The sequence below is a fragment of the Equus asinus genome, chromosome 1 (assembly GCF_041296235.1).
Source record: "Equus asinus isolate D_3611 breed Donkey chromosome 1, EquAss-T2T_v2, whole genome shotgun sequence".
In the NCBI taxonomy this organism is placed as follows: domain Eukaryota; kingdom Metazoa; phylum Chordata; class Mammalia; order Perissodactyla; family Equidae; genus Equus; species Equus asinus.
Window position 1 is genome coordinate 105,831,606 of NC_091790.1, and position 18,350 is coordinate 105,849,955.

An 18,350-nucleotide genomic window follows, 5' to 3' on the forward strand; every position below is an offset into this window, starting at 1 on the left:
CATTCCCTTTGAAGCATATATTATAAAAATTATATGTTTGGAAATTTCGTAGAAACTTGCTGAATGCAAGATTTATGAATCTCTCTTTCTGCCGTTGGTTCGAGATTGAAAAGATGAAGATGACTCTTTCTGATGACATGTGATATATATTTGAACAGAATTTATAATTTTACTACCTAGAAGAAAAATTATTTTAGGCAGTCCAAGATGGACTTACTGATCATTTTATTCATTCAACAAATATTTACTGAGTACTGCTATATTTGAGTGCTAGGATATACTAGTATTTGGTGAAGGAGGTAGACAATAAACAAAATTATATATATCAGGTGGTAATAAACGTGTGGGTAAAAAAAAATAACATTGGATAAGGGGAATATGGAGTGAGCCGAGGAGGTTATTTTATCCTGGATGGTCAGAGGAGCCCTCTCTGGTAAGATGACATTTGAGTAAATATCTGGGGGAAAGGTCTTCCAGGTAAAAGGAAGAGCAAATACAGTACTTTGGAGTGAGGTCATGTCTTTGAGGATTTGAATGGGGCTGAAGCAGAATGGTAGGAAATTACGCCCGAGAAGTAATGGGTGGCCAAGAACCTAGGGCCTGTCAGTCAATTTATAGACTTTAGTTTTTACTGTGAGCAAGATGGGAAGGCATTGGAGGGTCCTTGTTTTAATAAGAGCACTCTTGATGCTGTTTGAAAGGGGGCAAGTAGGAAGCAGCGGGACCAATTAGGAGGCTTTGGCAGAACTGGAGGTGATGAAGGATTTAGGGTATTTTTTGAAGTAGAGCCAGTGGATTTCCTGACTAGGGTGTAGGGGTGTGAGTGAAAGTGAAGTCAAGGATGAGCAGCTAGAAAGATGGAGTTGTTAGCTGAGATAGGGGAAGACTCTACCTAGAGCTGGTTTGGGTGCTCAAGGGGAGGTGGGGCGGGGGAGTTCCATTTTGGGTACTTCAAGTTGGAAGTGCCAATTAGACATCCAAGTGGAAGTGTCAAGTAGGTAGCTGGATAAAGAAGGCTAGTGCAGGTCTGGGCTAGAGATGAGAATTTGTTAGTCAGCATTAGGATGGTGTTTAAAACCAGGAAACTCGGTGAGATCATTTAGGATATGAAGTCAGATAAATAAGAGGCCTGATGCCTAGACCTCAAGGGTACTAAGGCATTTTAGGGATCTGGTAGATGAAGGGAAATCAGCTAAGGAGACTGAGAAGGAGTAGCCAGTGAGGTAGGAAGAGAGCCAAATGAGAGTGGTGTCCAGGAAGCCAGGGGAGGAATGCATCTCAAGAGCCTGGTCAACCATTGCCACCTGCTGCTGAGGGGAGGAATAAGGTGAGGTCTAAGGATTTGCCCTTGGATATCTGCGAAGGCAGAGCTATTGGTGCTCCTGATATGAGCAATCGCAGTGACTCGTGGTGGAGGTGGTGGTAGGGCCTGGCTAGAATGGGCTCAAAAGAGATTGGGTTGACAAAAGGTCTTTGATGCTCTCAGAAGTTCTTGTACTGTGTATTACAAAATGATGATGTCTGGAACTCTCATAAGGGACAGCTCTGTTGAGTGACTGTCAAAGGCGATAATGTGTAGTTAGCGTGTGCCTGTCATTAGCAGGTATCCAGTAAGCGTGCTGCTGCTGCTGTTTTATTATTCCTGTCCAGGTCTATGCCAGGTGCTTTCATGAGGGCGGGGAGAGTCACCAGAGTCTCATTAGCAGAGCTGCTTGTGAGTGAATAAATGATTTGATTTCATTAAGCCTTACACCAATTATATGAAGCTGGCATTATGTCCTTATTTTGGACGTAATGGTGAAACCAGGGTTTTGAGAGCTCCCTTTGTCAAAACCAGATACGAAGGACCACCCCTTACTTCCTGACTAGCTGAGAACTGGTTTACCCCACGGTGGGTCCATGAAAGGATTGTGATTTAACTTAGGAACAGCAGGTGAGAACCATCTTTTAACTTTGGGTTTGGCTTATGGCATCCAGCTCCATAGCCGCAACCATTTTTATTCTCTCATCCTTAGTGATAGGCAGAATAATGGTCCCTCAGAGATGTCTGTGTCCTCATCCCTGGGACCTGCGAGTATGTTTATGTTCCATGGCAAGGGAAATGAAGGTTGCAGATGGAGCTAAGGTTGCTAATCCGCTGGCTTTAAGATGGGGAGATTATCCTGAATTATCCAGGCAGGACCAGTATAGTCATGAGGGTCTTCGCAAGTGGACGAGGGAGGTAGAGGAGGTCAGAGTGATGTAATGTGAGAAGGACTCCACCCATCCTTGCTGGCCTTGAAGGTGGAGGAGGGAGGAAGGGACTCACAGCCAAGGGATGCAGGTGGCCTCCAGAAGCAGGAAAAGATGAGGAAACGGATTCTCCCCTGGAGCCTCCAGAGGGACGCAGCCCTGCCAGCATCCTGATTTGAGCCCATCTTGATTTTGGACTGTAGGACAACAAGTTTGTGTTGTTTCAAGCTACAGAGTCTATGGTAATTTGTCACAGCAGCGATAGGAAACATACGGTAAATGATGTGATTGGATTGTCTTGTTCCCTTAGCACTTTTCATTAGAGTTTGTTTATTTCTCAGGGTTTCAGGAGTAACATACATCCAGCAAGGGAAAATGTACAGAAAATAGTTGTAATGAAACTGCTAATGCTGTCAGGAGCTATATTTACAAAAATGTGTGTCTCTCTCTTCTGATAATTGCTCCAAAATATTGTTTAAGTGATAATTGCACTTGACAATTATGGCCTGTTTCTACCTTGTCAGGACTTTAGGCATTCCTTTCTCTGCAGACTCAAGAGATGCCATAACAAATCTAAATACCACGTAGACTTCTTTTCATCCATGAGCTGTTTCAATTTTAGTGCAGCCATTATTAAATACGGAGATTCACAGGCATCCATGTCATCGTAATTCTTTACTTTAGAATCTGACTGTTTTCTCCAAAGACCTGAGTGAATTAAATAAATCCCTCAAAATAGTATCAGAAGGGATGGGAGTCAGGGAAACCTCTGATAAAGCTTAAGGTTTTAGTCTATTGTCATCATTTCTGTTGATGATTGGGCGTTTTTTGAGATATTTGGCCTGTGATGGGCTACTTTTAGTCTTTTTTTTCCCTTGAAGATTGGCACGTGAGCTAACATCTGCTGCCAATCTTTTTTTTTTTTTCCTCTTCCTTCTTCTTCCCCTGAAAGCTCCCCAGTACATAGTTGTATATTCTAGTTGTAAGTACCTCTGGTTGTGCTATGTGGGATGCCACCTCAGCGTGGCCTGACGAGCGGTGCCACGTCCATGCCCAGGATCCGAACCAGCGAAACTCGGTCACCAAAGTGGGGTGCACAAACTTAACCACTCGGCCATGGGGCTGGCCCCTACTTTTTGTCTTTACAGCGCCCAGGAGAGGTTATTGGCTTAATAAGTAGAAGAATGTAGCATTTCCTTTTACTTGCCTTATAAAAAGATTCACACTTGGATGTGTTTGAAACCATTTTTTTAATGATGTGGCAAAGTCAAAAGTAATGTATCTTCAGTTTCTCTAAGTACTATAAAACAAAGAGGTAATAATTACATTAGAGATGTTATGTTTGCTTAATGTTATGTCTGGGTAATGTGATAGGGAGTAAACTCAGAAGGGAGAGTATGAGTCATACAGTTTAAACTTGCTACTGTAGTACAAATAATGATAATATTTTTGGTAACTGACATTCACCAGATACTTACCAGATACTGTGCTTTATGCTTTACATACGTTTATTTCATTTAATTCTTAAAACAATCCTATGAGGTACATGTTATCATCCCACCTCTCACGAAGATGAGGAACTGAGGTTTTAAGTAACCTGCCCCATGTATTTGGGCTGTGTATGGTAGGACCGGCCTAGGAGAAATTTATTTTAGTTTGTTTTGTGGCTGGCCACTGGATTATGAATTCCAGTAGGATTTTGGATAATTTTCTCTCCCCTTCTCTCCCATCCTTTTTTTTGTTGTTTAATGACATTAGTGAACTTTACCAAGATTTTTTGATCCTCCTTATTCTCATATCTCTTACAGCATCTCCTAGATGTTTCTTTCTATATGAAAACTTACTAAAAAAGTATGTTTCAGAATTTGTGCTATGAGTCTTATGAGCACTTGTAAGACGCCCTTTAGGCAAGTATCTGGGAGGAAGCAGCACCGGGAGAGGGGCATCTCCCCTTGGTAGGGGAAGGTATAGAGGGTGGAGGAGTGAATGCAGCTGGCCAGTCCTCACCCCTGCGAGGCTGGGCCGTTGCTGCTGATTTCTGTAGTGAATGGGGCAGCAAAACGTCCAGAGGTGATTTTCCCAGGAGAGGTGAGCACCACGTCTAGACAGCTCCTCCTTCTGGATGATTTCACTTGCCTCCAGAGTTCCTCACCCAGGGATGTTAAGTTCTGGGATCCCTCTTTCTTCTCATCTTTACAGTATCTTCAGGGCTGATTTAGGGGAAGAGGGCCAGCCGCCCGGGCAAGCTCTCTGTCTTGGCAGGAGCTGTGTATTAGTCAGGTTCAGTAGGGAAATAGAACAGTAGTAGCTTCTGTGTAGACAGAAAGGATCTGAGAGAGATCCACTAGCATCTGAGAGAGACCAATAGGATCTGAAAAAGAGAGAGAGAAAGAGATTCATTTTAAGGAGCGGACTCCTGTGATTACGGAGCTAGCAAGTCCTGAGATCTGCATTGTGAGTCGGCAAGCTGGAGACCCAAGAGAGCCGATGGTTTTGCAGGCTCAAGACCCAGAAAGAGCTGATGTTTCATTTCAAATCCGAAGACAGAAAAATCTGCCCAGTTCAAAGATGGACAGGAAGAACTCTCTCTTACTTGGGAGAGGGTCCATCTTTTTGTTCTATTCAGGCCTTCAACTGATTGGATGAGGCCCACCCACGTTGGGGAGGGCAGTCTGCTTTACTCAATTTACCAATTTAAATGTTAATCTCATCCAAAAACACCCTCACAGGAACACCCAGAACAATGGTTGACCAAATATCTGGGCACTCCATGGCCCAGTCAAGTTGACACAAAATTAATCATCATAAGCTGTGTAAGTATTTTGTTCTTTCCATACAATCATATCATCTTCCAGTAAGGTGATGCCAGCAATGATTGTTTTCCATTTTCTTGTCTTTTACCTTGGCTAAAACTTCTAAATCAGTTTTGGAAAAAAAAAGGTGATAATTTCCTGTTCGTTATGGGAATACTTCTCTTCATTGTGTCATGTTGGCTTTTGATTTCAAATGATCATTCTCAGCTCTTCAGGAAAGAAACCTCTTTTTATTTACTGAAAGCTTTTCTTAAAAAAAATATTTTAAAAATCAGCATTTAAAAAAAATTAGAGTGTTGAACTTTATAAATGTTGTTTCAGGATCTGTCAATGTGGGCCTATAGTTTTTCTTCTTTGACCTATCAAATGATGAATATCCAATCTTTGCATTTTTGCAATATTTCATCTTAAAAGTTTTCTATTAGTACATGCTGGTTTAATTTATGCTGTTCTATTCAGAATTTTTACATTTAAATTCTTACATGAGTGAGTGAGTGAAGTATATATTTTTTTCCTTTGAGGTACTCTGGGAATTTTGGTGCCACCTTTTCAAAATGAATTGGGAAGTTTTTAATATTTCCCTCTTATGAGGCAGTTTAAATAACTCAAGAATTTTCTATTCTTTGAGAGTTTTTAATAGAACTTGCTGCTAAAACAGTCTAGGCAGATACCTTTCTGCAGGAGATCAGTAGCACTTTGGTGACACTTATTTTCTGAATTCATTCTCTGGTTATATTATTCTGTTTAAATAAGATCTTTTAAAAGTAGTAACCCTTGGATAAAGAAGATATGGTGTGTATATATATATATATATATATATATATATATATATACACAATGGAATACTACTCAGCTATAAAAAAGGACAAAGTCGTCCCATTCACAACGACATGGATAGACCTTGAGGGTATATGTTGAGTGAAATAAACCAGACAGAGAAAGACGAACTCTGTATGACTCCACTCATAGGTGGTAGTTAACATATAGACAAAGAGAACTGATCGGTGGTTACCAGGGGGAAGTGGGGTGGGGGGAGGGCACTAGGAGTGAAGTGGTGTACCTACAACATGACTAATAACGATGTACAACTGTAATTTCACAAGGTTGTTAACTATCATAATCTTAATTAAAACAAAAAGTAGTAACCCTTGGACTTATTAACTATTCGGTTTTCTGGTTGTTTAGTGCATTCTTGCTTTTGCCTTTATTAGTGTTCTCTGGTTCCCTGCAGGGCCCACCTTCCTGCTCTCTGTTCTCTGGGTCAGGCCAGGGCTCCTAGACCATTGATAATGCGCTGTCAAGGTGTTAGGGGCTTGTAGAGTCGGCCGGTGGAAGAAAGACGTAGACAGTTGGTGGCCAGGGCCGAAAGTGCAGTTGTGGAGAAACGGTGGGCAGAGGCTGCAGACTGTCGCCTCCTTCTGGAGAGCAGTCCCTCGGGGGTGGGCTGGGTGTCTGCTGGTCGAGTGGGGCAGGCTCTGAGTCATGGGTACAGAGCTAGAAAGCAGCTAGCTTTCTACCTTTTATTCAGGTGGTTTACGTTTTCATGAAACAAGTCAAGGTGTGTCATGAGTTCAGATTCATATTCAGCATATGTATCAGCGTCTCCTTGATTTTGGTAACAGTTCGTCTTAGTTTTTATTGCTATCATGAGTTTTTATCTTCCTCTGTTTCTTCATGAGAAGTTTTGAGAACCTGTCAGAGGCTTCGGTGGGCGTGGCTAGTGAGAGCTTCTTTGCATCTTGGATATAGAATGTGCAATTGGAAGATGCTGGAGAGGTATTTAATCTCCTCTAAAACATAAAATAATTTCAGGAACTGTAGTATTTTCCTTTTTCATATAATGATAGACATATAAGTTATAAATAAATGTAAATTTTTCATGAAAATTGAGTTTGCAGGACTTCTGTTTGCTCCTACTGTTAGAAGAGGATAGAGCTTGATTTCTGTGCATTTTTCTATAATTTTAGCTTACACTTTTTCTGAATAGCAACCCCCCTCCCTCTGTTTGGTGCCTCTACCCACATACCTCCCCCGTGTCTGTCAAATAATGCATAGTTTAGATGATCTCTGAGGGTCCTCTTGGCTGATATTCTCTGATTTGGATTTTCCTGTGTGGAAATCCAAATGTCTTAGTAAAGCTTCTTACTCAACTTGGTCTGCTGTTACTGCATACTTGTGTTTTCACTGGTCTTTGTGAGGTACCCACAGTTTTGTCAGGTGAAGTTCAGAACAATGGAAAAGCATAAACCCTGCTTCTGAGGATCTTGTGATCACCAGGGGATACTGGGAAGAAAGGAAAAGAGGGTTATGTGGGCTTTAGTGGCGGAAATTGTCCACCTGAATGGCTTATCTTGAAGATTGCTTAGGTTATTCCGTATGGCTGGAAGGAAATGAAAAGCTTATTTGCTTTTCTCATTTTTTTTCCCCTCCTCTATATATTCTTATCGCTTTCCCAATATAAACTAAATGATGGGAGTTGATCCTGTTTATGGTATGTGGCTTGGGGCATGGGGACCTTCACCTTGTTTTTTCCTCCTTGAATTGAACATGAAATTCAGATGCTACAGGGCAAAGGAGAGACCAGGGTTTATGAAGACTGCATATCTTGTGAATCTTAAGTAGAGCTCTGCAATTATTAGAGGTTCCAACTTTTTCTCACTTTTCTAGTCAAAGTGTATGGTAAGGAAAGCAGCTTTGAGAGATAGAATCTTAGTTAAGGCGATATAAGGTTTTGAAGAGGATGTTGAACAATGGCTTAAAAAATAGTGTTTATTTCTACAGTAAATATAATACATGTTTATTGTAGAAAATTGAGAAAATATTGGCAGTAGCTCACAGTAGTGATTTTTATTTGCCATCTTCTGTGTTGGCCACAGCAGCCCTGTGACCCACTGTCACTCCCATTCTTCAGATGAAGAAACTGAAGCTCAGAAAGGTTACTATTTTAGTGTTATTCTCTTCATTTTTCTCACACATGTGTATAAATATTTCTTCAATAAAATTTGGATCATGCAAAGCAGATTTTATGACCTACTTTTTCACCTATTAAGATGTTTTGAGAACATTTCCCTTTGTTATGAAATAGTCTTTGAAAGCAGATTTTAATGTGTGTGTAATGTTTAATCTTGTGAAATTTACTTAAGCCAGGGTTTCTCAGCCTTGGCACTGTTGGCATCTTTGGCTGGATAATTTTTTCTTCTGGGAGATTGTCCTGTGCATTGTAGGATGTTTAGCATCATCCCTGGCCTCTCCCCACCAGAGGCTAGTAGCACCTTCTCCCCCTACTCAGTTGTGACAACAAAAATGTCTCCAGACATTGCCAAATAAATGTCCCGGGGGGACAAAATGAACTCCGGTTGGGAACCACTTATTTAACCATATGTATTCTGTGCCTTTAAAAATAATACATGGACATGAGTAGACTCATCTGAATTTTCTATCTATATGAAAAAGTAGACCGATGTCATCTAGATTACATTTATCACTTCCTAATTTCAGCTACCTGTTTTGGTTAACATATGTTTTCAGTAATAGCTATATTGCTTGAAAGTCAAAAATTTAACAGCATTATTTGCATTCCTGTAAGAACATAATTGGTTACCTGTCACCAGTCTGATGGAAAGGCATCCTGGGAGCTTTGACTACAGTTGTTTTACTGTAGATGAATTCCATTATCTCCATGTCACTTTCTTAAAAAGTTTGGTCATTGAGGCAGCTATAATACCTTGTGTTATTAATGGAAGCCAGAAGTTATTCTCTTGGCTTGTTTATGTAGTTTTGTTGATATGTTTTGACATTTTAGAAGGGTATATGAAACCATCTTTCCTATCAGATAATCATCTTTTTGTGTAAATAAAATCATCTTTCTGTAATAGAACTGTAGGCTACAATAATTAATAATCGCACTTGCCCTTTTAAGGAAGTGACATTCATTTGGGGGGGTGGTGGGCAATACAAAGCTAATTAAAGTCATTAGTCCTTGATTAATTTTGAATCTTACATTTAGGGTCTTTTTTGTGTGTGCAGATTTTTCTCATCATAGATCTCTTTTACACTTTCTGGAAAAATTCAAGATTGATATATTTGGAGATGTCCTATATTGTCCATGTACGTTAATTGATAACATTATAGTTTCAAGTAAATGTATGTTTGTATATTATTTGTACAATAATATATAGTTCTTGATTATGTTGCCTTTGTTGATAGTACTGTGTTGTAGTGAATAGATCTGTTCCTTAAAAGTTTGTTAATTATGTTTTTGAGACTCAAATTATATGTTTTGATTGACTTGCAGTATAATTTCAATTTTGCTTTTTTTAAAAAAAGCCTTATTTTTGGAAGCAACTGTTTTTTTTTATTTTTCTGTTCTCCCTCTATCTTCTCCAACAGTGATCAAAGAGAAATATTTTAGTATATCATGGGCTCCATATGAGGTGAATTACTTGTAAAGAGAAAGTTTTTTAAATGCACATTTTCTAAAATTCAGATGTTCTGATATTAGATTTTTAGAGCTTTTTTATATCTTAAACTTATAAAGTTGATTACTAATTTTGAATATTTCATTTCTCCTTAAGATAATTGGAATTCTAGAAAGAATGTTCTAGAGGAGGAAAGCCTTTATTTTATACCTTCATCATACCCATGGTTGAATATTGATTTGCTTTTTATTAACACTTAGTTTTTTACTGTGGAAGTTCAAACTGCATTTTCTTTTTAAGCAATGAGAATTCTTTTTGAGGATGTTAGTGTTCCCTATAGTTCTAGCTTCAAAACATTGGATATTTATTAAAAGGATTTGCCTCTAGTCAGGTATAGTTGATGACATGAAACCAAGTAAACCATCTCTTGAGAATTCCTGGAGGTTCAGCTGAGGTCCTTCTGATGGGTGAAGCTGCGTGGGATAAAGGCCATCTCCAAAGAGCGAGGCTGACTTGTCCAGCAGTGCTCAATGGTGGTGTTTCGCACTAGCTTAACTTGGGCTTTATAAGAATCTCACCTCTCCCCTTCAATATGTCTAGTATCATTTTGTTCTGTGAACAAAACAAACAGGACAAAACTGGAGTTTAATAAAGAAATGCTATCCAAAAACAAAATTTTAAGTTCTATATAAATATTAACAATAGAAAATGTAATGATCTGTTAACCTCCAGAATTCATGTCACACACACTTTTCAAAAGTAAAGTTCAGGTCTTCATTTGGACTGTAACAGTGGTGTGTAAAGTGTACTGATGTGTGAAAGGTATGGATGAAGTTAAAATTAAAAAATTGGTTATAAACACCAAAAGAATGTTTCTTGTACATGAATTTTAAATTATCAGGTGAGAAGTGTAATATTCTTTTTGGTACGCAAGTCCAAGGTGACAGGACTTCCTCCTTGAAATTTTATCCTATGGTGTTGGTAACAAATTACTAAATAGTTTTTTAGGCAGAAATCTTTAATTGCCTTAATTTGTTATCCCCCAAAGTATTTTTTTTTTTGCTTTTAAGTTCAAAATTCACTAAGAATGACTTTGATATGAAATTTACTTTTAGATCATGTTCTGGAATCCTGTATGATGATTTAAAGGACTTGTCTTTAATTAAAAGTGCTATACATTTAGTGAAAATCCATATTAGTGGAGGAATTGATTCTTTTTAAAGGAAAGCTGCAAATTTTTCTTGTATGGGTAAATGTCACTCTGTTCATATCTTCGCTTAGCTGCAAGTCAGGACTTGTACTATTCCACTAGGTTGTCATAGAAACGCAGTTAACTGTCATCTCAAGTTAGACTGTTGATGGTTTTATTTGTAGGTTTGCAGGATTATTAAAATTTAACAAAAATTATTGATTTGCTTTTTATTAGCACTGGATTGTTTTCCATGGAAGTTCAGACTGCATGAAACCCTTTTTTTCTGTTTAGATGTTTTTTGTAGTGAAGCTCTATATTAAATCTGCTTGATTTTTAAAAATATTTTTTATTTAAAATGTGATATAAGTCTGCAGCAATACAGTAACCTCCATGAATTGTATATTTGAATTACTTTCCATTTTCTTTGTTTACAGCAAGCAGAAAAATACCTTAAAAATTCACCTTTAGCTTGCTTTTAACTTAACATAAGATACCTGTCAGAAAAGCGTGAAATGTTACATCAAGTGCCTAATATTGGAGTTTTCGTTTTATTTATGGTTTTTGAAGCCTAGCGTGAATGCTTCAGTGAACTGTATTGTGAAAGTATTTATTTTTGTATATTTATGTGAGAGAAATTATTTAGTTTTCACTTATAAATAAGACAGGTAAACCTTATTTACAGTAACTTTATCTAATGGTCCGAGGATGAGTGCTTTTATGCAAAATAGTCAAGAGGGTGGAATTAACTTTTCACGTTGGATGCGCATTTGATGTCTCGCCTGGAACAAGATGTGGCATCTTATTATAAAGACTAACATTCAGGGCTCAATTTGTATTTAACACGTTTACTTCAGAATGCACATATCATCTTTGCCACATTTAATGTTAACTTGTTGGTAATGATTTCTATCTCTTGCTTGGAGGTACATAAGCAGAACTGTTTGTTGCTTTTTGTAATTTTTCTTTTTCCAGGTTTTTTAGACTTGGTTAATTAGCTCTTTCACATTTATTTTAGCAACAGGTCACTTTTTGACATGTAACAGCTCCTTGGGTTGGGTTGACTATCATAGTTACCTTTTTAAAGAAGTGTATGTCTTGAGATAGCCATGTTTATTATGCTTCCTTCTATTACTATTTGTTCTTAAAATTATTCTTGGAAAGTTAATAGCAGGTGCATCATCTTTGACTTTACTACTCTTTTAATAACTAATAGCTTGTGCATACTTGGAGAAGAAAATTTAAGACAGCTCATCAGTAGACATGAATACTGATTTTTTTAAAACTAGGTTTATTGCTTTTAAAATTTTCTAACTGTTCTTGTAGCTAGCCTGACTATGGCCCCCAGTGGTCCTCACCTCCTAGTATTCCTGCCCTTGTGTCCCCCCCTCCCACACTCAATCATGGCTGACCTGTATGATCAATAGAATATTACAGAAGTGTTGGTGTGCAACCTCGGACGCTAGCTTGTATATAACATTGTGGCTTCCACTTTGCTCTTTCTTGGATCACTCACTCTGGGGGAAGCCACCTATTATGTCCTGAGGACATTCAGGCAGCCCTGTGGAGAGGTCCATGAGGCCAGGAACTGAAGCCTCCTGCCAACAGCGAACACCAGCTTGCCAACCACTTGAATGAACCATCTTGGAATCGGTATTCTTTAACCCCAGTCAAGCCTTCAGATGATTGCAGCCCCAGCTGACATCCTGCCTGCAGCCCCATGAGAGCTCTGAGTCTGAACCACCTGGTTAAGCTGCTCCTGTATTGCTTACCCACAGGAACTCTGTAAAATAATATGTATTTTTGTTTTAAGTCAGTAAATTTTGGCATAATATGTTATGTATCAATAGATAACTAATGCACCTGCTAAATAAACACATGTTAAAACATTTCCTGTTGATCACATAGTTTAAATTTCTTTGTAGGCATAAAAATTGTGGAGGCTTCTGTTGTGATTTGTGATATTTTCATAGGAGTTTGGGTAGTGTGTTGTACAAGGAAGGCATTGACTTTAGAGCATTCATAACTGAATTTGATTTTTGGCTTTGTGTATGTGTCTTGATGAAATTACTTAAAATTTCTGATTTTCAGTTTTTACTGAAAATCTGTAAAATGGGATAATTATACTTAACTCACCATAGTTTTGTTTTTTTTAAGTCAGGATGAAATGCGATATCTGATGTTAAGCCTATAGAATGATGTTTGATATATCATCCTCTCCATTTATCCACACATTAGCCCCCTTGCATGTGAAAATGCAAATCTGTGCCCCAAAGGTAAAGACTTTGTAAGCATATGAGTTTGCGGTCTGTGCTTGGTGTGTCCGGTCAGTTTTAATGTTTTCAGTAGACCCAGCTCATAGTACTCTGCAAGTCATTTTTCTTTTACATAATTTTCTTCTTACTATGATGCACCTGGGTGTGATTTTCTTCTTATTTATCCTGCTCAGGGTTGGAGAGCTTCTTGAATTTGTGGATTGATGTCTTATCAGTTTTGGATAATTCTCAGTTGGTATCTTCTTAAGTGTTGCTCCTGCCTCTCTTCCATCCCATTTGCCTTATCTTTCTGGGACTGTAATTAAAAGCATCTTAACCCTATTCACTGTGCTCGATACATCTCATACATTCCTTCCTTTATTTCCCATCCATTTTTCTTCTCTGGACTTCTCTTTGGATATGTTTTTACCTGTTTTTCATTTCACTAATCCTGTCTTCTGCTTTGATAATCTTCTGTTAAACCATCTATTGAGTTCTTAATTTGAGTTACATTTTTCAGTTGTAAAATTTTTATTTGATTCTTTTTTACAGATTGCCATTCTCAAAAACTCTATCTTTTCATCTATTTTCTCCATCTTTTTCTCTTTTTTGAACATACTGGTCATAGTTGTATTAAAGTGCTTTTCTGCTAACTCCAGTATCTAGTTCACCCTTGTGTCTGTTTTTATGGTCTTGTTTTTGTCCTTGATTTTTAGTCATTTGGTCCTGTCTTTGGCAAACCTGGTCATTTTTTATTGAATTCTCGGTATTGTAAGTGAAAAATTGTGGAGGCCCCAGTGATTTTCTTTCTCCAAGGAGTCACCCTTGCCTTACTGGACAGATGGTTTGGGGGTTATGTACCTTACTCCAGTCGGGGATTGAACTGAGTCAAAGCTAGACTGAAGTTTTGCTAAGCTACTTTTCGTGTCCCCTGGAGACCAGGAGTGTTCTGATTGAGGCCCCGCAGTATTCACCAGGACCTCATTTCCCAATGGCACCAGACTCTAGTTCTTGTCCTCTCGGCACCTCAAGGCAGCTGGTTTGCATTTTTGAGGCTTTCTGTTTAGCTTTTTTGCCTCACACTCTATGTAGCTTTGGAAATGGCCAGTCGTCTTCGGGGAACAGTGGTTGTGTAACAAGCTCACTTCTCTGCCTCTCTCTCTCACTGGAATCTTAGCCCCTCAGGTCTCCAGTTTTGTCACTCTGTCCCCACAACTATCAAAAAGCTCACTGCTTTCTCTGTCCCTAGCAGTGGCCATCCTCCCAGGCAGAGGCTGGGTTCTCAGCCTCCTGTCCTGCACCCAGAAGTGGTAAATACCTCCAGGAAGAATGGCTGTGGAAGGCCAACTCACCTCCGTGGTTTCTCCACCACCTTGAAATCTGGTCCTTCTAGTTCAGGTTGCCGCAGCAGCCTTTTAATTGACGCCTTAGACGGATGCGGCTGTATATTCCCTCAAGCCTTTCTAGTTATGGTGGTGAGAGCATTGCTGCACCTCAGACTACTTGAAGGTTAGCTGTGAGGTGAAGACTATTTTTTTTTAAGCTTTTTTTTTTTTAAGATTGGCACCTGAGCTAACTACTGTTGCCAATCTTCTTTTTCCTTTTTTTTTCTTTCTGCTTTTTCTCCCCAAATCCCCCCAGTACCTAGTTGTGTATTTTAGTTGTGGGTTATGGGACGCCGCCTCAGCATGGCCTAATAAGCGGTACCATGTCGGCACCCAGGATCCGAACCGGCAAAACCCTGGGCCACCAAAGCAGAGCACGTGAACTTAACCACTCCGTCATTGGGCCGGCCCCCTATACAATTATTTTTGAAGGAAATCTCAATGAGTGGATTATTTTTGTGAACTTCTGTTTTGGCCAGCTTTAGCATATCATAGTTGTCAGCATGTGCACATTTTTTTTGTTTCTCATTACGTATCGATGCAGTAAAATAAAATCTTTTTTTGAGTGATTGTAATGATATTTGTAACTATCCTTGATTTATTAAGTCATGGCCATTATAGTCAATCTAGATTTGATTTAGATCAATTTAGTTTTAGATCAATTTAGGTTGATCTAAAGTCAACCTAACTTTATTCCATAAATGTAAGGATTAGGGATATCTTATGATGCTATATCAACAGTGAGGTTGAACATATAAAGTTAATAGTGAATAGCAATACTTATAAAATGATTAAGAAATTTTTAATGCATAGGTAGGTTTATTTAGATGAGAGTAAATAATATATTTTCTAGCATGAACTAAAGTAATGATTGTGCATGGATTATCAGTTATTTAAAATAAATATTAAAATTTTTTATCTGAAGGGTAAGTATATATTTTCCATTATAGAAAGTTTCAAATTTTCTTTCACTTTGACTTAATGTTTTTGCAGTTATATTTTTCTAATGAAAATTAGATTTTTTTCAAATCTGACAAAATATTTATAATCTTGCAATACAAAATTCACGTCTTTTAGAGATTTGTTGTATTCTTATGTCATTGCTGTGTTTCTTGCCCATGAGATCATGCTGACAGGTATTTTTCCCCCATGCCTTTTATTGGCAAATGTCTGCATAGTGGGCCAGGCAGTTTAGTATTTAATAAGCCAAAGTTGATTACTATCGACAGTAAGTATGTATATTCTTGATTTCAACTTTTGAATTTATTCCACCAGTAAAGTTGTAGCAGTTTTGATACATCTAGTTGGAAAAATGAAACGTGAAGCTCTTAACCTTTAGTTACAGTTGTAGTTATTGACAGTCATTGAGGGAACGGTCTCTGGTTCGCCCTTAAGAAGTGTATTTTGAGTCTATTTCGGATAAATCCGTGATATCTGTCATTTTCTCTGCTTTTTGTGCAGGAAGAAGAGAGTGAAGAGGAACCCAAACTGAAGTATGAAAGGCTTTCCAACGGGGTGACAGAAATCCTTCAGAAGGATGCAGCTAGCTGCATGACAGTCCATGACAAGGTAAGGTAGCCCTTGTAGAGGATTCTTCTGTAAGTCATGTCTCTTCTAAGTTTGTTTATACTTGGAGTCCAGATGCTTTTGGTGGTGGATTTTTACAGTAATTGTATCTCCCTGCCTCTCCTCCTCTCTTCTTCCTCACCAACAAGAAAACCAAACAACCAAAAATATTATATGTGTAATCGTGTGCACTCACACAACACGTTGCAAGAGTGTATCAAGTAGAATTTAGATATTGATGGATGTGAAAGATTTATAGCAAGTGGTTCTTGAAAACTCTATTGCTTAATTCCTCAAATCATAAGGAATAGAGTAGGAAAGTGTTAAGATTAGAAAAAGTGTGGGGCTCAGTGCCTTCATAAGAATAGAAGAGATGACGTTGGAAGCATTAGGAATCAATCGACAAGCCCCAAATTATTAATTATGTATTACACGAATGAATTAATCCACATCTGGGTCTTCGTCGTAACAAAGCCCCCACCAGTTTTCTGAGTCGACGCTGAGTATCGTACAGCACCCTGAGCCCGTTCTTGGACCAAAACCTTCCGTGTCGTGGTCGGAGTACTGGAGGCCAGGCAGTTTCACCCATTGCTCTCCTCTTCCCTGTGAGCCTCATCCTCTCCTTGCTCCTACCCCATTCCGTTTTGCTTCGGATTTCATTCCATTGTAAACAGATTCCTGTGCTCACTCAGCATGTTAATAGAACGTTTGCTCTCTCTGTTTTACCAGAAACCCCTCCTTTGAGACGCCAACAGCTGCCCCACCTCTAGCCCTTCCCATTGCTGCCATCTCCCAACTACCTTGTCACTTCCCTTCGCCCCCTGAGAACTGGCCTTGCAGTTCTTCAACCTACTTTAATTCCAGGGACTCTCCCGTCTGCCCTTTCATCTCCACCTTTAAGGCCACACCCTGGATGGTTTCAGTACCTGTAACTTGAGGATCTTTCAGTATACTCTCTGTTGACTCCTTTTATCCTTCAAGATATTGTGTTAATTTTCCCACTAAGCCTGTTTTGTAACTTTGTGGCGCCCTGATCTCTGGTTCATTCTTTCTCTGTTCTTTTCTGTCTCTATCAAGTGGTTAACCGTCCAAACTTAACTTTGCCAGCATCTTCAATTCTCTTACATCCGTGTGCTTTCTTGTGCCCCTCAGCCTCACTCTGAACTCTGAGTCAGTGCTCTGATGACCAAGCCAGCCAGGCACTTGCTGGTACAGATTCACATGTCCCGGTAAATGTGTCACTAAAAGTGCTCCTATTTATTTGCCCTTCATCAGCTCCTTTAGTCCTCTATCTGCCTTCACTCTCAGAAGATGATGTCATTTCCATTTAATTAAGATAATTGAATCTCTCAGGCATGATCAACCTCAGTTCCTGACCCCTTTCCCACCTCATCTGAATCTACACCCATCCTGACTCACAGGAGGTTTTCTTCCTTCTGTTCAAGGACCTTTTTTTGTCCACTGTTGTTTTTTACCTCCCCTCATTACTTCCCGTCTCTCTTAGAGAGATATACTATGTCCTGAGTCAGACCTATTCTAGCCCTAGGTAACCACTAATCTACTTTCCGTCTCTATGGATTTGCCTATTTTGGATAATTCATATAAATGGAATCATATGTTGTTTGGTCTCTTGTGTTTGGCTTCTTAGCATAATTTTTTGAGTTCATGTGTGATATAGCATGTATCAGTACTTCATTCCTTTTTATGGCCGAATAGTGTTCTGTTGTATGGACATACCACATTTGGTCTGTCCATTCACCAGTTGATGGACATTTTGCTGCTTTTAAAACTGTGCATCTCACCTTTCTTCTTGAAACTTCTTTATCATGGCACCATTCTCATTATTTTCTTGATCATTTCTGTTACTCCCTTCTGGTTCTTTCACTTGCTTTTTACCTCTCCCTTTCCCTTACATGTTGGTTTTCCCAGAACTTGGTTCATTGTTTACATTTCTTCTGGATTTTTACTTTTCTTGATTTGAAATGTCATGTTTTCTGTGACACCTACACTCCGATGCTCCCCAGAGTAGCGTGCTTATTTATCCAGGTGCCTCCTAAACAGTTCCAGCTGTTGTTCTATGTTTACCTGAAACGCAGCACATCCATAGTGAACTTATCTTTTCCCTGTAACCTTGCATCTGTTTTTTCTTCTCTATCCCATTTAGTGGCATCACCATCTCCTTTGTCACCTAAGCCAAAGCTGACTCCTTGTCCACTTTCACCCAGTCTTCCCCAAAATCCTGGTGATTTTCTTACCACACCTGCCCCAGCTTAGGCTCTCATCTTCGCCTGCCTGTACTCATGTGCCTCTAATTTTTCCACTTCAAACCCGCTTCCCATCTGGTTGCCAGAGTGATCTTTCGAAAATACAAATTTTAAAACCCATGTATAATTTTCCTTATCTACTAAGTAAAGTCTAAGCTCCTCAATATGGTATGTAAGATCCTCTAAGATCTTGCCCCCTTGTAGGATTGGCCTTATGTCTTACCACTT

General features: G+C 39.0%; 1 protein-coding gene across 1 annotated transcript in view; it reads left to right on the forward strand.

Moving 5' to 3' along the window:
• The window catches only part of VPS41 (VPS41 subunit of HOPS complex), a 185,202-nt gene that overhangs the window by 20,720 nt on the left and 146,132 nt on the right, over positions 1-18,350 (forward strand). Inside the window, exon 3 of the mRNA XM_044770644.2 lies at positions 15,754-15,861. Within this exon, the coding sequence (XP_044626579.1) occupies positions 15,754-15,861 (108 nt within the window). The remainder of the gene's footprint in view (positions 1-15,753; positions 15,862-18,350) is intronic.